Below are 22,757 nucleotides of genomic sequence, written 5' to 3' on the forward strand. Positions count from 1 at the left end.
TGTTGTCAGGTGATGGTGATCACAAATCATGTTTGAGATGTCAAAGGTGAAAGGTGAAAAGGGGAGAAGAGTGCGTACCTGTCCCAGTGGCAGGACCAGCCTTTAGGAGTGGCGTTTATTTCATACTGTTTTAGTTGTTCTGCTGCATCCTGAAGTTTTCGTTTAAGGTAGTTTCCATTAAGAGCCCCTTCTCGCCAGTCTGCAATCCGAGTCTAGGATTAACAAACAGCAGTAAGTTTTAGACTTTTTATTATGTCAAGAGGCAGAGGTAAGAGGGACACGAGTCTTCTGGTTCATGACTGGATTGTTGTACTCTGGCAGGAGTAGGGCGATGAGGAAGAAAAATCCCATCTTAATTATATAAAAGATCTTGTTTGCTCTACAAAGGTCTAAAAAATAAGACTGGAGGGGCCGGCCGAGTGGCACATTGGTTAAGAGCTGGCTTGGGACGCCCGAGGGCCCCGGTTCGGATCCCACATATGAGGGCCAGTGACACTGCCCGCTACAGTTAAGATGCTGAACAACAGCTCAACCTGGAGCTGGGCTGCCATGAGTCGCCAGCGACAGCATAGGCTGCAGACCCTGCTGCAGTTGGTTGCCATGGGCTACCGTATGTAGCCAGCAGCCAGCGTGAGCGGCCATCCAGAAGCCGGCGACTGATCTGCCTCGCCCAGGAAGAGCGCAATGATGGTGCCAACTTGGGCCAGTGAAGCAACGAACTCCACAACTAGACTGAAGAACAAAACGACAGCAACTTGTCTGTTCCCCTTCCCCCAATTCCCCAATAAAAATCTTTAAAAAAAAAAAAAAGACTGGAGCCCAGTACATTTTTACATTGCCAACTGTCCAATACCTGTGAAAATGAGATGCAGTTTTGTTTTTCCCATTAGGTTATATTAAGATTGGTTCCCCAGTAATTTTACCTTCAATTTGGGTAGATAATTCAAAATTAAAGGTTCAGTTCTTAGGAGAATCAGTCAGCTTCCTACAGTAGTTTCTCACCTAATTCTACCCTGCTATTTTGTATAGGAATCTATACTATGCTTACAAATAGGACTCAGAACTTTAAAATAGATTTCTAAAGCTTTAATACTTATCAAGTGCTTTCAGCATTATAGCCTCATCTGATTTATGAATAGAATTTTAATTTATTAGAAAACAATCTGTATTAAAATACATGCCCACAACTTGTACACCTGAAATTTATATAATGCTATTAACCAATGTTACCACAATAAATTTAGTAAGCTATAGATATACATGCCTATTGAAGGTGGTAAATAGTATCATCATTATACACAAACTCAGTATTTATCTTCATAATTATATTTTGCTTTGGCTAATACATAGTTTTATTTCCTGGGTTGGTACTTCAAATATGCATCAAGGTTAAACATTTAAATTTAGGATTAAGGGTGGCCGGTTAGCTCAGTTGGTTAAGAGTACAGAGCACAGTGCTCATAACATCAAGGTTGCCGGTTTGATTCCCACATGGGCCACTGAGATGCGCCCTCCACAACTAGACTGAAACAATTACTTGACTTGGAGTTGATGGGTCCTGGAAAAACACTGTAATGTAACCCAGTTTAAAAAAAATTAAAACTAAAATTAAAAAATTTAGGGTTAAAACATAAACAAGGGCTGGTCGAGTGGCACATTGGTTAAGAGTTGGCTTGGGACACCAGCTCTGAGCAGCAGGGCCCCGGTTTGGATACATTAGGGCCAGTGACACTGCACCCTCTAGAGCTAAGATAGTGAACAAACAGCTCGACCTGGAGCTGGGCTGCCTTGAGTCGCCGCGACAGCGCAGGCTGCAGTGGAGCTGGAATGGGCTGCCTTACATAAGCTACTGTGAGTGGCTGGCAGTTGGCGTGAGTTTCCAAGAGCCACCGTAAGTGGCCATCCAGTGGCAGGCGACCCATCTGCCTCACCTGGGAAGAGTGCAATGATAATACCAATATGGGCCAGTGAAGCAACATCCTCTCAACTAGACTGAAGAACAAAAGGGCAGCAACTTGGCTGTTTCCCTTCCCCAATTTAAAAAAAACCCCAAAAACAACCACATAAGACTGATTCCACATACACACAGCATTTCATTCAAACACTGTTTATACCAAAAATGGCTCAATTACCTCAGTCTGTAAGAGCAGCATATGAAAGTTGGAGATGGACTGTCTATTAATGCCTAAAAATTCAAATTTACTCATCAGGGTATTTGCCAGTTCTCCAATCTGAAACTGTAATGCAGGCAAGACAAAAAGTTAAAAATAGAATAAGAAATATTTTCTGTATTATATAAAATCTTTCATTTATTGTTTATAGGTACTAAAAAATGGGTCTACCTATAAATTATACAGCCTTTGTCAAATAGCTGCATCCAAATAGTTTTATGTAGAAGATAAAATTCTAGTTTATAGTAAAATAATTCACATAACAAAGTGATATGACAAAAGATTTAGAGAAATTAAATGCATATCTACTCTAACACAAGATGGAATTCAACAGATGAAAACAGATCCTAAAAGATACGAGGTATGATCAAAAACTACAGTGAATGTTTAAATTTAAAAAAAAAATTATTGGGCCAGCCAAATGGTTCAGCTGGTTAAGAGTTGGCTTAAGAGCACGAGCTCTAAGACACAGGGCCACCGGTTCCATTCCCACATGGGCCAGTGACGCTGCGCCTGAGCTGAGCTGTCGTTGAGCTGCTAACAGGTGACCACCAGATGGCTCAGCTGGTGTAACAACAAGATTGCCTGTTCGATGGGGGGCTACGCCCACCCGCAACTAAGAATGAATACAGCACCTTGAGCTTAGAGGCCACGAGCTGCCGACGGGAAGCCAGATGGTGACTGGCGTCCTCCACAACAAAGATTGAAAAACAACTTGGCTGGTCCCCCCGCTCCCCAACACTGTTCCCCCCCTGAATGTCCCCATAAAAATCTTAAAAAAAAAAATTATTATAGTAAAAGGCACATTGCCAGTAATCCCCCTCAAGATACTCCCTCTCGCTACAAATACACTTATCTCATCATTCTTGCCACTTTTGAAGCAGTTCTGGAAGTCCTCTTTTATGAGTGTCTTTAGTTGTGTTGTCATGGCTGCCTCAATGTCCTGAACCAATTCTAAACGTTTACCTTTCATGGTCATTTGACTTTGGAGGAAGAGCCAGAAGTTCCACAGTGCCAGATCCGGAGAATAAGGTGGTTGAGGACACACAGTTTTTGACAGAAATTGCCATACCAGAAGCAATGTGTGACATGGAGCCTTTCCATTGTGATCAAAAACTACAGTGAACGTTGCCGCTGAGTGCCATCCAATGGAAAGGCAGGGATCTTCACTACGGGAAGCAGTGAGTCGAACCTTAGTAACTGTGTGTGACAAGTTTCAACTTGTTTGGTGCAGTCAGTTGGGTATGAGCTACGGTTGAAAGGTGTGTCTTAAAGTGTGCCATAAATCATCCTCTATCATGACAACACTCTGTGTCACACATCGCTTCTGGTATACGGCAATTTCTGTCAAATAAGAACATTACAGTGTGTCCTCATCCACCTTATTCACCAGATCTGGCATTGTGTGACTTCTGGCTCTTCCCCAAAGTCAAAATGATTCAGGACATCGAGGCAGCCAAGACAATGCAACTAAAGGCACTCATGAAAGAGGACTTACAGAACTGCTTCAGAAAGAGGCAAGAATGATGGGATAAGTGTATTCAAAGCAAGGTGGGGAATATTTTGAGGGGGATTAATGGCAATGTGTCTTCTACTGTAAAATTTATTTAAACATTCACCGTATTATTTGATCACACCTCGTAAAACTCCCAATATTGTTCAAACTATCATTTATCCATTACTAACTGCTTATATCAGCCATACTCTGAACAAAATTAATTCTCCCAATCCATTCTACATGGTTGTACAGTAGCCAGTGACTGGATAAACTCTTTCAAGTCAAAAGAATATGCTAAGTGGTCTTTCCAACAGACCTTCCTTAAATAGCCATGTAACTTATATGGTCCAATTCTCCTCGGGACGTTAGAAATACAAATGAAATTGGAACCAAATTTGCCTTTATGTAAGGATATGTAGTTCATGTAGGAATTAAATCTGCATTTTCTTTAGTACTTTTAAACTACGGAAGCCTATATTTAATTAGCTATTGCTTTCCAATGAAGGCTTACTTTTAAGAACGTAATTAAAACATTCAGAATTTATTTTTAGGTAATTTCTCTATATCAAGTCAGTCTTATAATTCTTTATTTCAGCCTTATATAGAACCTTTTCACCTAACCAAGTAAATGATTTATATTTGAAGATAGTAAAGATTACTTTTACTACTTGCTACTAGGAAACAGTTTAATGGTTAATCGATTTAAAAATATTATTTGGGGCCGGCCGAATGGTGCACTGGTTAAGAGCTGGCTTGGGACACCAGAGGGTCCCGGTTTGGATCCCACATATGAGGGCTAGTGACACTGCCCTCTACAGCTAAGATGCTGAACAACAGCTCAACCTGGAGCTGGGCTGCCGTGAGTGCCGGCAACAGCGTAGGCTGCAACCCCTGTTGCCATGGGCTACCGTGTGTAGCCAGCAGCCGCTGCAGCCGTCCAGAAGCCGGCGACTGATCTGCCTCGCCCAGGAAGAGCGCAATGATGGTGTCAACTTGGGCCAGTGAAGCATCGTCCTCCACAACTAGACTGAAGAACAAAACGACAGCAACTTGTCTGTTCCTCTTCCCCCAATTTCCCAGCGCTGTTCCAATTCCCCAATAAAGAAATCTTAAACAAAAATAAAAAATTATTTGTCAAGTTGCATTAAGTAACATGCATACATACTTTTAAATCCTGTTCTTCTTCTACTTTAGGTGCTGCTTGTACTTTCAACTTCTCTGGAGATTCCTCTACTTCCATCTCTTTGTCTGAATTCTCATCTACTTTTTCTGAATTTTCAGCACCAATTGCTGCAAAAGAAAACATGTGAAATTAAATAAAAAAGACCAATACTGATAGAGCCCCATGTATATTTTCTTAACCCTGTAGCAAAGATCTTTTTGAAAAAGGTTATTAATTCTCTATCTATTGCCTGTGTTTCTCTTGTTCAAGCCCTAATGACTTAGCAACCTACTGTCTTTATAAAGCCAAAGATTTTATTCTTTATAATCACCTTTCTTAAAATGGGTCTATAAATAAAATTTACTTTGCTTTACTATATTACTCTGTAGTTTCTGCTGTTTCTTTCTCCTTTAATCTTTTCCAATCTTCTCTTCTAGAATACCATGGGTTCAATTACTTACAAAAGCTAGATTTCAAACTTGGGATATTATAAGAGTTCATTATTTACCAAGTGGCTGTTGAAAAAAGGCTTTCAAAATCAGAGCAGCATTTTAACTACCTGTTAAATTTCCTTCCTGAACTGGTTAACACCTGTAGACACTCTATACTGGATGAACCTACTCTTCTGTTTGGTGTTGATGTCAGTTGGTAGTGGGACACTCCAGCAGAGAACAGGTTTACCACTAACTTGAATGCAATGGAAGATATGACCTCTCTTTGTTATGCTTGCTTTCGAGCACCTGTTTACCAAACTAATCCCCATAAACAATGTAAATCATTGTCATGAGGACCACAGATCTTTTAAAAAAAAATAACCAAATTTGAGTACCTTTTCTCGATTCTGGTTAATCCTTCATCTAAAGAAGAAATGTGACTTTAATATCACTTTCAACAGCTTTTATTAGCCTAAAATTTTATATTAAGTACTTAACCTTATTATATAATGGGCTTTATCTTTTTATTTGATCATTAATGTTTCTTCTGCATTTTCAAACTGTCTGAAACCAAATCTTTCTACTGTACTTATTAGTTTATAATTTACATATTAGATATCTTAGATTTGGTGGCAGGTAAAAGAATTTAACAATTGTAAGCATCAGTAGAGCTCTAAGACTTGAGCATTTTGGAGGGCAATTAGGCAGAATCTATCACATTAAAATGCACACACCCCTTGACCTAGCAATGTACCAGTAGGAATCTATCCTATAATGATACTAAAATCTGCATAAAGAAATATGTACTAGGATGTTTATTAGAATTATTTTTATTATGAAGTATCATAACAAATGTTTGTGAAGTGTAACAAATGTGTGCACCATTTAAAGAAATAAAATAAGCACTCAGATAACCACAACCCAGCTTAACAGATGACTATTACTAGCACCTCTGAAGCTCCCTGTACCTCGGCCATCACATCCACAATAGACAACCTGTACCCTGATGGTGTCAGTAATAAGTACCTTTAGTTTCATCATGCATAGACAGATCTTTAAGCCCAATATTTTTACCTATTATCCAACTTAAATATACAGAACATTAACATATGCATTCTTCTGTGGCTTTTTAATTGAACATTATTTTTTCTGAGATTAATCCATATTGATGTATATAACTATGGATCATTCATTTTCCACTGTTTAGAATTTAATTGCAAGAATACACCAAGATTTATCCATTCTAACTTTAATGGCTTACAGGTGTTTATGGATAATATAAATGTAGTATTATTTTTAAGAATGAAGCATGGACAGAACTTAAATGTCCATCATGTCCATCAATGGGGGAAGAGTTCAGTTAAGACATCTATACCACTCAGTGGTTAAAAACAATTTTCAAGCCATGTTAAGCGAAAACAATTATGTCGTCTAACAATCTCATCTATGGTAAAATTTACATATGCACATGTACGTGTATGCGCGTGTGCGTGGGCAGACACGGACACACACCCCAAATGTATATAAAGAGAAGAAAAGCTCTAAGGGCTACATGTAGATAAAGGATACAGAAAATGGACCTTAGTGATAGGCAATGAGAATAAGGAAAAGATGAAGGGGACTTCTAGAATTTTACTTCATATTCTTCTATATTGTTGATTGAAAACAGAAGACTCAAACAAAGATATTTGCATTTATTACCTGTGTTTTTATTTGTTTTAAACCATAACTTATAAGGTATCTTCTGCTAGGTATACACAACTAAGGTTTGGTATTCAAATCTTATTGCTAACTTTCCACTACAGAATTAGGGCCAAATGGAGATTCAAGTATTAGTTAGTTCTGGTAACAGATTGGAAAAATGCAGCAGGGTCTCTTCTACATTACCACAAATGAAAATAACCTGGGTCCTCGTGGCAGGACCAAACTCTCTACACAGCCAACCAAAGGCTGGGCAAACTGTACAGACAGCTGAGATGAATGAGGCTGGGCTTGCCTGCCTTGCTTACCAACTGGAAATAGTGAGCTGAGTAAGAAGAGTCCATGGTCTTTATACAGATCAAGGCAATTATTGTGTCAAGAGATAAAAAGAGGGAGAGTCAATCTTGTTGTTTTTAAGGAAGAAGTAACCCTCAATCAGTGGTGAATACACAACCCAATGAATGCCAGCCTTTCAGAATCTTACTCTTCCATTAAGAGTTGGAGTAGGAAAAGGCAGAGAGAAGTGAAAGGAAGCTTCCCTCCCAGCATTTCCCTACAAGGGTATAAGTGCTGACCCTTTCTTTATGCTGAAGAGGGAAAGATGGATTTCCCTTCTACATCTTTCACTTCTAAATTATAATGTGAAGTATGAATTACCAGTTTCTCCATTTTCTGGAGTCTCCCGTCCAGTTTTGCTAGAACTCCGGCTGGTAGATTCTGGACTGGTAGCTCGAACAAATGTTTTCCATTTCCCTTTTTTAGACATCAGTTTACGCATTCCATCTTGTGATGCTGACTGGCTGATATCAGAACATGGACTAGACCCTGACACACTACCATCTCCTTCCTCCAAGGCTCGCAACTCTGCCTACAACAAACATAAAGATAAAGTTAACAGTGCCATTAACTGTTTAACATTTAAGTGTCTGTGAGTAGCAAGAATGATGGTCATGTATTCTTAGAATTTAAATCCTTTGAGGACAGGAAGCATTTAATACATTTGTCCATGAAAGCTGAGCATTATGTCCCATATTCAGTTGTTACTTAGTAAATGCTTATTCATGATTATAGTCAACAAATGTCAATTGAAGGAGATATGTTCTAGAAATCCACTAATAGACAAATTTTCCAATATGTGTACACAACAGATAAAGCTTAACTTAGCTAATCCCTCTCCACAGCTTCAAGGAGATAATACTGATATATAACACCTGTTATATTTTTGCTTTATACTCAAGGCAGCAGTAGATGAAACTGTTCCAAGAAAATCATGGCAGGAAACAGGTAAAAATCAACTTGTCAATCAGGAAGTTTCCTGTGGACCATCTTTTTTAAAGATGATACTTTTTCCTTTTATAAAAGGAAAGCACATGAAATTAGGGGTTCCTTATAATTCTTATGTTATCTTACAGGCCCATTTAACTATCCAAGCAACGCAAGGCTGATAAATGAAAGTCAACCTGTGCTTTAACTGTTGGGTTAAAAACCAAGTTATCACAGGAATTGGCAATGCTCATTTTGTGAATAAGCTACATCAAGAATGATGCTCACTGTATCCATCCTTAAGTCAGAACAATGTCAGTTTTTATTGGTTGTCAACGACCAAAAGCAACATCAGAGACCAAAAGAACTATAAGTCCATTGCTCAAGTTTTTATTGCATAAGCTTAAACATTATCTAGATGAAAGGATAAGAAAAACATAATCCCAATACTTGTGCTGTCAACTAAGCAAATGATACCAGAGAACGAGGGAAGAAAATGTACTTTAAAACTTCAAAATCTGGGCCGGCCGAGTAGGCTCAGTTGGTTTGGTTAAGAGTTAGCTTAAGAGCGTGGGCTCTGAGCAACAGCGCTGCCAGTTCGACTCCCACATGGGCCAGTGACGCTGCACCCGAGCTGAGCTGCCACTGAGCTGCCAACAGGTGGCAGGATGGCTCAGTTGGTGAGAGCACGTGCTCCTAACAACAAGGGTGCCTGTTTGATGGTGGGCTATGCCCGCCTACAACTAAGGCTGGACTCCACACCTTGAGCTGAGCTGCTGCCCTGGGTGGCTCAGGGGATAGAGCGTGTGCTCTTAACAAGACTGCTGGTTCGACTCCCACATGGGATGGTGGCTACGCCCACCCGCAACTAAGACTGAATACAGCACCTTGAGCTTAGAGGCCACAAGCTGCCAACAAGCAGCCAGATGGCGAGTGGTGCCCTCCACAACTAAGACTGAACAACAACAACTTGGCTGGTCCCCTTTCCCAACACTGTTCCCCTCCCCCAATTCTCCAATTTAAAAAAAACTTCAAAAACTTACTTTTTTCCTTTCCAAAACTAGCTCCAGCTCAAGGGTATCTTGTTCCTCTTCCTCTTCACTTTCTCCAGATTGAACAACACTGCAAAGATCCTCCTGAGAAGGGTCTTCTATATTGTCCAATACAATTTCCTGTGGCTTTACAATGGTTGCTGTTTCTTCTGTTGTAGTTGTTTCCTTCACTTCTGAAACTGGCTCTACTTCTTTGCAAATTACTTTTCTTCTCCATCTCTCTTCTTCCTCTTTTATTCCCTCAGGCAATAAAGGAGCAAGCAATGATGCTGCCACCCCTTTCCTCTCTTCCTCACTATTTGAGAGAGCCTGAATTCCTTCATTTAATTCCTAAAAAGAATAAAATAATCTCAACTTAATTTTCAAAGAAATCTCAACTGAGTATATACTTAATTGTTTAGGTTAAAAATGACTTTTCCAGTCATTGGATATTCTTAAAAACCAACTCCCAACAGATCAGCATACATGTTTGTGGCATTTTCCTTACATGGAGCAGTGTGAAGACACTGATACTTTAGGAAAGCAGTGTTGAACTAGAACCTAGTTGTGGGTGGGACTCAAACATATCCTCCCCCCATTCTCCCTATGTCAAAAGACAGACTGATAAGAAGCACAAGCAGATTTAAGTAAGACCAGTTTTATCAAATCAACATGACTGGATAAATCTTCACCTTCCTCTTCTGTATAAAAACGTGGTTTAGAGGAAAGTGAAATATTTCTAAAATGAAATGTGTGATTATATTTAAAGGGTCTGTTTCCTCCATTGGGTTATTTATTCTACCTTCCTCCTAGAGATATAAAGATTAAATTATTCTAAAAGTACTGTTTGATACATTCCCTATCATTTAAAAATTTAAGATAAATTAAAATTCAACACACACACTCACTGTAGAATACAACTTACTTTTATTACAGACGAGGTGATAGAAATGCTCAAGTTTCACTAGCAGTTTTAATTGATAAGGTAGCTGATCTTTTTATAAAAACAAAAAAACTTCACATCTCTTGGAATGGCTATTATCAAAAAGTCAATAAATAACAAGTGTTGGCGAGGATGTGGAGAAAAGGGAACCCTCATGCACTGTTGATAGGATTGTAAATTGGCACAGCCGCCATGGAAAACAGTATGGAGTCCTCAAAAAATTAAAACAGAACTACCATACAACCCATAAATCCCACTTCTGGGTATTTATCCAAAGAATTTGAAAAGATATATATGTACTCCTATTTCATTGTAGCATTATTTACAATAGTCGAGATAGGGAAGCAACCTAGGTGTTCACTGATAGATAAATGGATCAAGATGTGGTATACATATACAATGGAATATTACTCAGCCATAGAAAAAAGTTGTCATTTGTTGTTATTTGTGACAACATGGATGGCTAATTGAAATATGTCAAAGAGAAAGGCAAATACCATATTTCGCTTATGTGTGAAATCAAAACAAACGAAACAGACTCACAGATACACAACAAACAATGGTTGTGGGGGAGGTGAAGGAGAATAGGAGGTACAAACTTCAGTTATAAATACGTCACAGGGATATGATGTACAGTTAGGGAATATAGTCAATAATGTCATAATAACTTTTAAGATGACAGACGGTTCCTAGGCTTATCGTGGTGATCACATTATAAGGTATATAACTGTTGAATCACTAAGTTGTACGCCTGAAACTAATATAATACTGTCAACTATATTTATGAAAAGAATGTCAAACAGAACTATTCTGAAGTGAACCTGAAGCCCTTCCTGCTTGGTTGCTCCCACATCCTTCACAATGACCCAAGGAGCCTCTATGGCACCATAAAGCTCCAAAAGACCACTGAAGTGGGTAACTGCTATAAATGCCACATAATAAACAGAAACAGATTAAGTAAACTTTAAAAACAGAATTTACCCTAGTTCACGTTTGTGTTGTAAAAGATTAACAGAAGGCTTCTATATCTGTGCCAGAGTAACATTAAAGTTCTTTAATTTGAAAATAAACAAATGAGGCAAGTTGTGACACTGACCTTTTTAACTTCTCGCTTGGCTACGACTGGTCCACTTTTACTACTGGAAACAGAAATATTTTTCTCCTTAGTATACACTTCTGTATTTACCACAAAGTTAGATTCAGCACCTGTTACAGAGCTTAAAAAAAAAATAAAATGCTTAGCAAGAGAAATAGAAGGCAAATATTATCAGCAAAAGATAAAGACTCTAATTTCCTTCTAGGTAATTTCTTTTTCAAGTGTATTGTTACCTGGGCTGGTAATGTTGTAATCCTTGTACCTGGGTGGCAAGATACTGGGGTAACTCCCATGTCACTTCATTTGTCTGTGTGTTCCAATAATAATAGCATCCTGTGTTCTCATCCCAGACTTCTTGCCAATCTCCCATCTCAATTTCAACTAAAAGAAAATAAAACCAATGTTAAGCATAAATTGCTCCACAATTCTGACCTTATATCCCAAGTCATGTCTAAAGCCCTAACAATCTAACAAGGGGTTTCTCAACCTCAGACTGTTAACATTTGGGCAGGGTAGTTTGTTGTTGGGGGCAGTGCTATGTAGTGTTTAGCAGCATCATGGCTAGATGATAAAGCAATACTCTCCCACCCTGTTGTGAAAACCAAAATTGTCTCCTGACACTGTCAAATGTTGGGGGTGGGGGGACCGCTCCTCCCAATAATCTTTGCATATGTGGTTAAGAAAAGCAGTTTGATGGTTGTTTTGAACCCCAAAAGACTTTTTAAAATAATGGTTTCAATTATTCAGCTGGCATAATTTGCTTCTGGTTAAAAGAGCAAGCAATTATCTTTCAAAAAATAAAAATATAGCCTAGTAGTTCTCAGACGTAACTACCCTACTTATCATCTTCCAAATACTCTATTTAAAAAGACAGAACCAGGGCCAGCCAAGCTCTTGGTTAAGAGCTGGCTTGGGATGCCAGAGGGCCCGGTTCAGATCCCACATATGAGGGCCAGTGACACTGCCCTCCACAGCTAAGATGCTGAACAACAGCTCAACCTGGAGCTGGGCTGTCGTGAGTCGCCGGCGACAGCATAGGCTGCAGCCCCTGCTGCAGTGGGTTGCCATGGGCTACCGTGTGTAGCCAGCAGCCAGAGTGAGCAGCGGTCCAGAAGCCGGCGACTGATCTGCCTTGCCCGGGAAGAGCGCAATGATGGTGCCAACTTGGGCCAGTGAAGCAACGTCCTCCACAACTAGACTGAAGAATAAAAGGACAGCAACTTGTCTGTTCCCCTTCCCCAATTCCCCAGCACTGTTCCCATTCCCCAATTCTCCAATGAAAATCTTTTAAAACAAATATAAATGAAATAAATAAATAAATAAATAAATAAATAAATAAATAAATAAATAAATAAAAAGACAGAACCCTAAAGTCTGGAGCTAAAGCATATGGACTTTCATCTTTGGAATCTCAATGCCTAGAACACCTTTAAGGATTGCACTTTGTATTTCTTTAAAAACCAAAGGATCAAGCTTACCTCCTGCCAGTGAACACTGCGTATCATACTGCCACCCTGATGTCTGGGTTGAGTCCGTTCCATTTGAAGAAGTGGAAGAAAGGGCAGATGTTGCCGATTCCTTTGGCTCTGGTCGAGGCGGAGTTGGAGGTGGAGCAGAAGCTCCAACAGGAGCGGCAGGCTGAGGAGCTGTTATAGCATCTATCTCCTTTAGAATGAAAATAGTAACAAATGCATTAACAACATCAAACCCAGAAAATGGAGGAACTGCAATCACTTTGAAAAAAATCCTACATGCTCAGTTCTTAGCTTCTTAAATCAAAACCCTCATCTTCCAATTATAAAAGTTTCCCAAATCCTTCTATTCTCCATTTTTCTCCTTACAATCTTAACAAAGAGAAAAGGGAAAGAGATGGAAGGGACTAAGGGAGAGAGGTAAAGGAGGAGACTAAGGGAGAGGGAGACACAGACTGCCAAGCAGGCTAACTAGTTGAGCTCTGAGTCCCAAAATGGCTTCAATAACTTAAAAAACCCAAACAAAACACCACTAACCGCTAGGAAGTTGGCCAATGTACTATCTATATCAGTTGACTGGTTTCCATTTGACTCTTTAGATTGTGCTGGTTTTTCTGAAACATCACTCTCTTCATCATCACTGTCAGCATATGCACCAAGCAAGCACAAACCTCCTAGAAACAAAAAGGTAAACATTAGTAATAATAATGCAGTATGTTCTAGGTAGTATCCTAGAGGAAATATAACATGGTTCTTTAGCAAAATAGTTTATTTTTTTATTTTTTAAGAATTTTTATGGGTCGGCCGAGTGGTGTGTTGGTTAAGAGCTGGCTTGGGACGCCAGCTCTGAGCAGCAGGGCCCTGGTGCAGATCCCACATGGGGCCAGTGACACCGGCCTTTACAGCTAAGATGGTGAACAGCAGCTCGACCAGGAGCTGGGCTGCAGTGAGTTGACGGCATAGGCTGCCGCGGGCTGCCATAGCTATCATGTGTGGCTGGCAGCCAGCGTGAGCGGCTGGCAGCTGGTGTGAACTGCCAACAGTTGCCGTGAGCGGCCATCCAGAGGCCGGTGACTGATCTGACGCGCCCGGGAAGAGCGCAATGATAATACCAACATGGGCCAGTTAAGCAACTTCCTCCACAACTAGACTGAAGAACAAAAATGACAGCAACTTGTCTGTTCCCCTTCCCCCAATTCCCCAGCACTGTTCCCATCTCCCCAATTCCCCAATCAAATCTTAAAAAAAAAAAATTTTTATAAGATTTTATTTGAGCCACACTGACGATAATCGCCAAGAAGCAAGGTCTGAAATGCTTCCTAGCCAAACAGTTTACATTCAGTTTACTTACAGATTAGAACATAACTGCAAAATAAGTCATCGATGAACTACTAGACAGAGGCATAAATTACATTATGCACTTAGAGCTAATAAAATCAATCTGCATAGCTACTAGACATCCTTCTCAAAATAAACCCTCAATTATTCAAGTTCATACTGTCAAAATAGCACATATCCTGGATTTAGGATTTGTTGATTTATGTGTCCATATTAAACAAGTAAACCAATTAGGGTTTAGTAAATGAAACATGAGATTTTCATAGTTAAAAAATGTTCTTTTTGAATGATTTTTCCACAAACAAGAAGTGACGAATTTAAATGGTATTTAAAACATTAGAACCAAAACAAAAAATAACAAAAAACCAGCTAGAACCAATTATTCATGTCTTCCTCAAACTCAAGTTGTATGAGGTGTGGTCTCTGAAATGCTCTTATGTATGCTATTTTATAGCACCTGTGGCTGCCCTATTATACAAATGAAGTGAGCATATATACCCTCTTTATATATCATTTCAATAGGTACATAAAATGTTAAAGCCTAGCTAGACGCTTCAGTTTTATTAATAAGACTAGATTTCCAAGTGCCTGACACATTATATGTTCTCAATAAATATTTGGTAAATGAACAGACTTATTAGGAAGTAAAATCTAGTTTTCTTTATCATAATTCCATAAATAAATTCACGGGTTCAGGTGAAAATAAACATAAACTGCTTCATTTTTACCCTAACAAAAGTTCACATTCAATGCTTTAGTCACATAAATCTTGCCATAATTTTTAGTATATAGATTATTTCTTATACTAAATATTAATTTCCAAAATTAATCAGAAGAATTTGAAGCAGATATTTGACAGTGTTTCCATCTCCCAGTTACCAAATATTTTATTTCTCATTATTTTGGGGCATGCCAGTTAATTTTCCTGATTTTCTGAACAAGAGGTAATAGTTAATAGTCTTGTAGTAGTACAGCTATAAAAGGAGACATTTCTATATGGAAAAAAAATCTGCACTCAGCACTGATTTTTTTTTGGGGGGGGGAGTAGGAAGATGGAAAATTTGTATTTTCACATAAAATTAGTTTAGAGACAATTACAGATATAATCACCCAGGTCACTGGCATTATATATACCCTTTGGTAAAAGTTTCCAATCTTTGGAGGCATACTTAATATTGTTAGAGACACCATAAATTGATTCACTATTTCTTAAAAACAATCTGGTAACATATACCAAAAGCTACTTCAAGTTTCTTCCAGCTAGATAATCTCATCTTTGAGGATATAATCTCAAGAAATAACTCAAAAAATTTCTTTACAAAAAGCTTCTAGCAGCCTTAAATAACAAAATGCTGTAAAACAACTTGAATGCTCTCAAACAGGGGGCTAACAAGGCAAATTACAGGCCAGTACTACATGCAATATTATTTTACGATTAATCAGACCATTATAGGAACATATGAAATAATGCTAAGGGGACAAAAAGTAATGCTAAAGGAATAAAAGCAAGATAAAAATCATGAAATGCATGTAAGTTCTAATTACATCTCTGAAAATTTGATCCATACATTCATAAAAACAGGCATGAATTTACACTACAACACTGAAAAAGTGTATCCACAATGCAAAATTGCTTAATTTTAGAAAAATAAAAAGTCTCATAGGACCATGCCCTAGACCACTCCTGAGATATTGTTGCCACCTGCAACCTGAGGAGGCAAGGCCATTCCTCAGAGCCATAGTCCTTAGGTGAGGGGTGCTGACTCCTCAAACCTCAGCATACTTCCCTTTAATGCATGGTGCCACACAATTTGCAAATCAACTGTATCAGACAGTAAATTATTTCTCAAATTATAAACCTGACTTTCCTGATAAGCTTCAAACAGTAACAGTGCCTTATATTTCTAGTAACTATCATTTCCTCATAACATCGTTTGAACAGTGGTTTCTAACCCTTTTAGTTGCAGAAACTATTAATAATCAATCTGATAAAAGCTACAGACCTTCTCCCAGGAAACAACACACTTGGGTGTGCAATTTCAGGGGTTCACAGACCTCTGACACTCATCTGGAACCACATTAAGTACCCTTTTCTAGAAGATGCTTAAATACTGGTTGACAATCATAGTAGTCAATTAATCTAATTTAATAGTGCTTATTCTGAAATTTTCCTTAATTTCTCATGCATATACAATGTTTTTAGCTTAAATATATGAGATGTGCTTGTTTTGCTACATTATAAAAGCATATTTAATAACTTAAAATTTTTATTTTTGTGGAAGAAAATTTGGTACGTTTACAGTAATAATAAGGTGTATTTTAAAAAGTCAATTCTTGAATATCTACTCTTACACAAAGCCATGCAAATAATGGAAAATTGTTTTCCTTTGGGTTTTGTTGGACAAACGTTTTCCTATGCATTATACCAACTGGTAGGTTAAGAACTGAACAAAGCTGATATGTTGTTTACCTTGCAGGGTGATGTTGCACAGAATGAAAACATTTCTGTTCACAAGGCACAGAAATGCCTGAAGTGATGACTGACACAGCAATTAAAGAAATTTCTCCTAAGAACATTTAAATTCTATCTTACATGATTCTTAGAAGAATCACATGAAATAATATATGTAGTTTTTAAATACAAAATGGTATTTTCTATTTTGGAAATATCTCTCACAACCACACCGGGGTTTTTTAATCCATACTTGGATTTTTTTATTTTAAGTGGCAAAAGGAAGGCAAGGGCAGGGGTGGGACGACAAGCATCTATTATTTCAGGTGTCATATAGTACAAAAAGTACTCCAAACTACAGAGAATAAAATTACTACCAATTATAGAAAATGTAGTATCAAAACATATTTTTATCTTTCAAGACATGTAGAGATTAGAAAACTAACACTTTTGGCACTTGTTGTGTGTCAAAGCTTTACAGTTTTCGATTTCATCATCAAAATAACTTAGGGCTATAAGATCCATTTTACAGGTGGATGAGGTCCTGAGATCTTAGAATGAATGCCAGAATGGCGATTTAAACCCAGGTTTGTCTACAAAACCATTTTTGCCAATATTCCTAAATACTTATAAATATTTAATATGAGCAATTTTCAGCTCCACAAACATTTGTGAGGTACCAGTCAAAGCAGTGTGTTAAAGAACACTAAGCTAGTGGGGGAAGCCAGAAAACTCATTACCAAATGGCATTAGTAGAAAAAGTAGTGCAGGGGCTGGCCGAGTGGCTCAGCTGGTTAAGAGTGCGGGCTCTGAGCAACAGGGTTGCCGGTTCGATTCCCACATGGGCCAGTGACGCTGTGCCTGAGCTGAGCTGTTGCTGAGCTGCCAACAGGTGGCAGGATGGCTCAGCTGGTGTAACAACAAGATTGCCTGTTTGATGGGGGGTACACCCACCCGCAACTAAGATTGAACTCAGCACCTTGAGCTTAGAGGCCATGAGCTGCCGTGGGGAAGCCAGATGGTGATTGGCAACCTCCACAATGAAGACTAAAGAACAACTTGTCTGTTCCCCTCCCCCAATTCCCCAATAAAATCTAAAAAAAAAATAGTGCAAAGTATTTTGGGTACAAATAAAAAGCAACACATTTTACATTAGTTAAAGTGTATGCGTGCATATGTATGTATGTACACACACACACACACACGAACAAACTCACAAAAAAGGAAGATTTAAATTTTCCATTTTTATGGGAGAAAGATAAATTAGCAACACCAAAGCATTCACAAAAACACTCTATATACAAACCCAATTTTATCCTAATGAAAGATACTGTAGAAAAGATGTAAAAATTAAAAAATCTATACCTGTTGCTTTAACAGCTGTGGGTCTGGCAGTCATGACTGGTTTTGGAGGATTCTGAACAACTCTGGGAACCTCCACCACCACCTCCTGTTCATCTGGATTTAGAAAACGAACAAAAGAAAACTAGTCAGATGATGGACCAGAAAAAACACTACAGGTGACAAAATATTATTTGATTTGCCCTTTCAAGTCTAGATTTCATCAATTTAAAAACAGGGTGTATAATCCATCACTGACCCAAATAAGTGGGAGATAAAAAACAAGTAGTGCTAGAATCTTCCCATCTACCTAGTGACTTTATTTTTTTTTTTCTTTTCTCTACCTAGTGATTTTTAACATTAAGAATCTGGACATTATCTGTAAAAATTACACCTGAAATAATTTAAAAATACAAACAATAAATCTTCTCCAGGCTTCCACAGGGCCTTTACAACACGCACAGCTATAGCATTTTTTTACCCCTCATGAGCTTCCAAAGGTGATTTTTTTTAACACCTAAAATGACCGCTGCTTCTCCGGGGGTCTGGCTTATAGGAGCGTTTTCCAGTTACCCTTAATTCAAGTACCATTCCGAGGAGAAACACACAAGTACTTGGGAACCCACAAGCTCCACTTCTCCAGGAATTTTTGGGATACCTGCCAACTTGGGCTTACTTACACTTTAGCTGGCATAGTAAAAAGGCTTTGAACGCTTCTAAAGGGTCTCTTTCCGTTTCAACAAAAACGAAGGGAAAAGCAGATCATATGCATAAAAGACCAGGTTCCAGTCATCAAGCCTCGAACGCGGAAATGCATACTCACATCTACCCCGTAAGTTATCCAAAACCGAGCGTGGCCGTTGATGAAACTCTGAGTGCCCGGGCCAACCACTGCAACAGAGATGGCGCCTCTGGGACCGGCGCGCACGACTCCGCGGCCCCTTCCGCCACCTTGGGGCACACAGCTGTCCTCCCCGCAGGCCTCACGCAGCAGGCCTCGGATGCAGACGCCGCCCGCCGGGTTTCTGTTCCTCCCCGGCCCTGCCCGAGAGGTCTAGGCCGCAAGACCCGAGCTCGAGTTTCGGACGCCCCACCTAGGGGCCGAGGTCCCTCGCGCACCCTTACCTTCAGAAGGCGAATCTTCCGGAGCCGCGGCGGCAGTCACCGCGGTGGGCGGCGGCGGCGGCGGCGGCGGCGGCGGAGGCTGCGCCGCCGGCGGGGCTGACTGGCTGGGTGCCACCGCCGTCGAGTCCGGCTCGGTGTCGGGTTCCGGCTCCGGGTCCCGACCAGGTGTGCTGCTCCGGGGACCCGGCGGAGAGAGCTGTAAGATAGGCCTGCGGCCGGGTACCGCCCGGGACTTCTTCCCCATCGCGAGCCCAAAGCGCGAGCTGCTAGCGTCGGGCAGTCGAGAGGGGAGGGCGCTCAGCGCGGCGGTGCGTAATCAATATTCATGCACGGCGACTCCGCCTCCTGCGAAATCCACTTTTAACGGCGGAGCGCGCGCCCGCGCAAGCGCCTTGAGCACTTTAAGGCCTCCTGGCTCCTCCTCCCAGAGAAGGAGGGCGGGCTTTACTCACGGCGCTCAGCGATTGGTTATTTTGACCCATTGAAGGAACCGGTAGCCAATGGAAAAGGAAAAAGAGTGAGCGTCAAGCCAATAGTGCGGAAGGGCCTGAGTTTAGCATTGCCCATCACGTGGGGCTCTACCCAAGCGTTTTTGCGGAGTCTTTTCTTTACCCCCTTGTCCTCCATCTTGTGTCTGTTCTGGGCTTACTGTTTATCTTCGTTTGTCCTGTAGGAAGCAGTGCTGATTTCAGGGTCTTTCCCCAAGTTTCACCCTGATTATTGTGTTTTGTATTGGGAATAGCATTGAACACGAAATAGAATAGTGGGTCTTTTATGCTTTTGTAAATTGTTTTATTAGCGCACAAAGATGATGCCTCATGTTGCTTATCAGATGGGAAAAAAAAAATCACTCCAAGTGAGGCAGGATAGGTAGCCTAGGAAATTGACAACCCCTTCTACGATACATGAGGTACCTTACTGGTTACACAAGAAACAAGTGACTGTATCCACCACCTGCAGCTGGAGAAAAATCTTTTTTTTTAAAGATTTTATTGGGGAATCAGGGAAGGGGAACAGACAAGTTGCTGTCCTTTTGTTCTTCAGTATAGTTGTGGAGGACGTTGCTTCACTGGCCCATGTTGGTATTGTGATCATTGCGTTCTACTCGGCTGAGGCAGATCTGTCGCGGGCCATTGGACAGCCACTCACGGCGGCCGACAGTAGTTCACGTTGGCTGCCGGCCACTCACAGTAGCTTATGGTAGCCCACTGCAGCCTACACCGTCACCAGCGACTCATGCAGCCCAGCTCCAGGTCAAGCTGTTGTTCACCATCTTAGCTGTAGAGGGTGCAGCGTCACTGGCCCTCATATGGGATTCGAATCGGCGGCCCTGCTGCTCAAAGCTCGTGCTCCCAAGCCAACTCTTAACTAACGAGCCACTTGGCCGGCCGCTGTGATCACTCTTTAATCCCCATCTTCCCTTCTGTGAACGGGCCCGGGCTCCTCTCCCTCTTTTGCCTTTTCCTGCCTTTTGGTCGCCTGCCCTCTTCTGGGTTGACAGCTGTCAGTCTTCTGCCCATGCTCCCCACTCACCCCCGCCCCCATACATCAGTGCTGATTGGGCACATAGGGGTGGTCTCTTTTGGTGGTCTAGTGGTTAGGATTTGGCATTTTCAGTGCTGCAGCCCAGGTTCAATTCCCAATGTGGCAACCAGTCTTAAACCAATCTTGCAAGTAAAATCCATTCAGTCTTTAGATCATTTATTTGCCATTCCCGCTGACTGTCACAGAGACTCACTTCTTCCCTCCAGTAGTTTTGTATTTTTCAGCAGCCTGATGTCCTTTTTCAGGAGAGATCCAAATATCATTTTATAAGGTCCCATGCCCTCTGTCCTACTAGTCAGGCTTCTGTCGCCTGGAAACCTCTGTTCTGTCCTAAACCCCGGAATTGCCAGGGATCAAGAGCTCTCGATATTGGGGTCCGCCCAGATCCACCCTGGGGACACCCAGGTTTCACTGGTCAGACACCAAGAGCCAGGGGACACCCTGCTCTCTAGTCTGACCTTCTAGTTTGTGTTTTCTTGTTCCAGGCATCATGGGAAATTCCCAGTCTATATCTGAAGACTCACCACTTGGCTGCATCTTAAATAACTGGAAAGATTTAAAATTAGACAGCTTAAAGCAAAAGAAACTTATTTTCTTTTGCAATACAGCCTGGTCCCAATATAAACTAAGGGACAGGGAAAACTGGTCAGAAAATGGAACCCTACATTATAACACAATTCTCCAGCTAAACCTCTTCTGTAAAGGAGAAGGAAATTGGACAGAGATTCTGTATGTACAGGTCTTCATGGCCCTCTATCAAGACCCAGAAAAGAAGGGTTCCTGTAAAATTTGTTATGCTCACATTCCCCTGTCTGCCCCACCTAAAAATAATTCTGACTTCCTGGATGGTCACGCCCTATTGGGAACACCGTTGTCTTGTCAGGGAAAGGGTTTGATAGAGCAGCCAGGTCCAGGGCCAGAACACCCAGTTTCCCCAGCTTACGCCTTGCCCTCTCGTTCACCTACAAGTTCTAACTCACCTCCTCCTTTATTTTATTTTATTTTTTTTTATTGGGGAATTGGGGGATGAGAACAGCGCTGGGGAATTGGGGGAAGGGGAACAGACAAGTAGCTGTCATTTTGTTCTTCAGTCTAGTTGTGGAGGACGTTGCTTCACTGACCCAAGTTGGCACCATCATTGCATTCTTCCCAGGTGAGGCAGATCAGTTGCCGGCTTCTGGACGGCCGCTCAGTGCGGCTGCTGGCCGCTCATGCTGGCTGCTGGCTACATACAGTAGCCCATGGCAACCCACTGCCACAGGGGCTGCAGCCTATGCTGTTGCCGGCGACTCCCGGCAGCCCAGCTCCAGGTTGAGCTGTTGTTCAGCCTCTTAGCTGTGGAGGGCAGTGTCACTGGCCCTCATATGTGGGATCCGAACTGGGACCCTCTGCGTCCCAAGCCAGTTCTTAACCACCGCGCCACTCGTCTGGCCCTCACCTGTCCTTATACTCCTCTATTCCCACCCCCCTTGCCAAAAGAGGTGGCTGAACTTAGCCCTATAGGACATACCCAAAGTGGAGCTTCTCACCACCCAGATTCTACCAGACTGTCTGCTCAGAGAGTTTGCAAATGGAGAGGCAGGGGCCATTAGAATCCACATCCCATTCTCCATGACAGTCCTTGCCTGGTGCAAAATTAAGTTAGGACACTTTTCTGAAGACCCAAGTAAATTTACTGATGAATCCCAGGCCTTAACAATGCCTTTCGGTCCAACCTGGAGAGACATCCAGATAGTCATGTCCACTTGCTACACTCCTGAAAAAAAACATAGAGTTTGTCTCGCAGCCCAAGGATGTGCACATAGGATGGCTGCCACACTGCCAGACAGACACCCAGTGGGGAACAACTGCGCTCCCAAATCAGGACACTGCCTGGAATTATTTGGAGCAGGGAGATCTTATTAAAAGGGACCATTGGTGCTTTGTCTAAATAAGGTATGAAAAATGTATAGTCAAGCTAGTCAATTACGAAAAGGTCAAGGAGGGCCGGCCGAATGGAGCGATGGTTAAGAACTCGCTTGGGATGCCAGAGGACCCCGGTTCGGATCCCACATATGAGGGCCAGTGACACTGACCTCCACAGCTAAGATGCTGAACAACAGCTCAACCTGGAGCTGGGCTGCCATGAGTCGCCGGCGACGACGTAGGCTGCAGTCCCTGTGGCAGTGGGTTGCCATGGGCTACC

General features: G+C 41.2%; 1 protein-coding gene across 1 annotated transcript in view; it reads right to left on the minus strand.

The window, feature by feature from the left end:
- The window catches only part of FNBP4 (formin binding protein 4), a 43,100-nt gene extending 23,720 nt beyond the window's left edge, over window positions 1–19,380 (minus strand). The window contains exons 1-11 of the mRNA XM_019656474.1: window positions 19,028–19,380; window positions 17,927–18,019; window positions 13,309–13,445; window positions 12,778–12,964; window positions 11,533–11,680; window positions 11,300–11,420; window positions 9,273–9,611; window positions 7,624–7,834; window positions 4,835–4,959; window positions 2,133–2,237; window positions 79–212 (exon numbers count right to left, since the gene is read on the minus strand). Coding sequence (XP_019512019.1) covers window positions 79–212; window positions 2,133–2,237; window positions 4,835–4,959; window positions 7,624–7,834; window positions 9,273–9,611; window positions 11,300–11,420; window positions 11,533–11,680; window positions 12,778–12,964; window positions 13,309–13,445; window positions 17,927–18,019; window positions 19,028–19,271 — 1,844 coding nt within the window. The 5' untranslated portion in view covers window positions 19,272–19,380. The remainder of the gene's footprint in view (window positions 1–78; window positions 213–2,132; window positions 2,238–4,834; window positions 4,960–7,623; window positions 7,835–9,272; window positions 9,612–11,299; window positions 11,421–11,532; window positions 11,681–12,777; window positions 12,965–13,308; window positions 13,446–17,926; window positions 18,020–19,027) is intronic.
- Window positions 19,381–22,757: the final 3,377 nt, after the last annotated feature.

This window comes from Hipposideros armiger, unplaced genomic scaffold (assembly GCF_001890085.2).
Source record: "Hipposideros armiger isolate ML-2016 unplaced genomic scaffold, ASM189008v1 scaffold_258, whole genome shotgun sequence".
In the NCBI taxonomy this organism is placed as follows: Eukaryota; Metazoa; Chordata; class Mammalia; order Chiroptera; family Hipposideridae; genus Hipposideros; species Hipposideros armiger.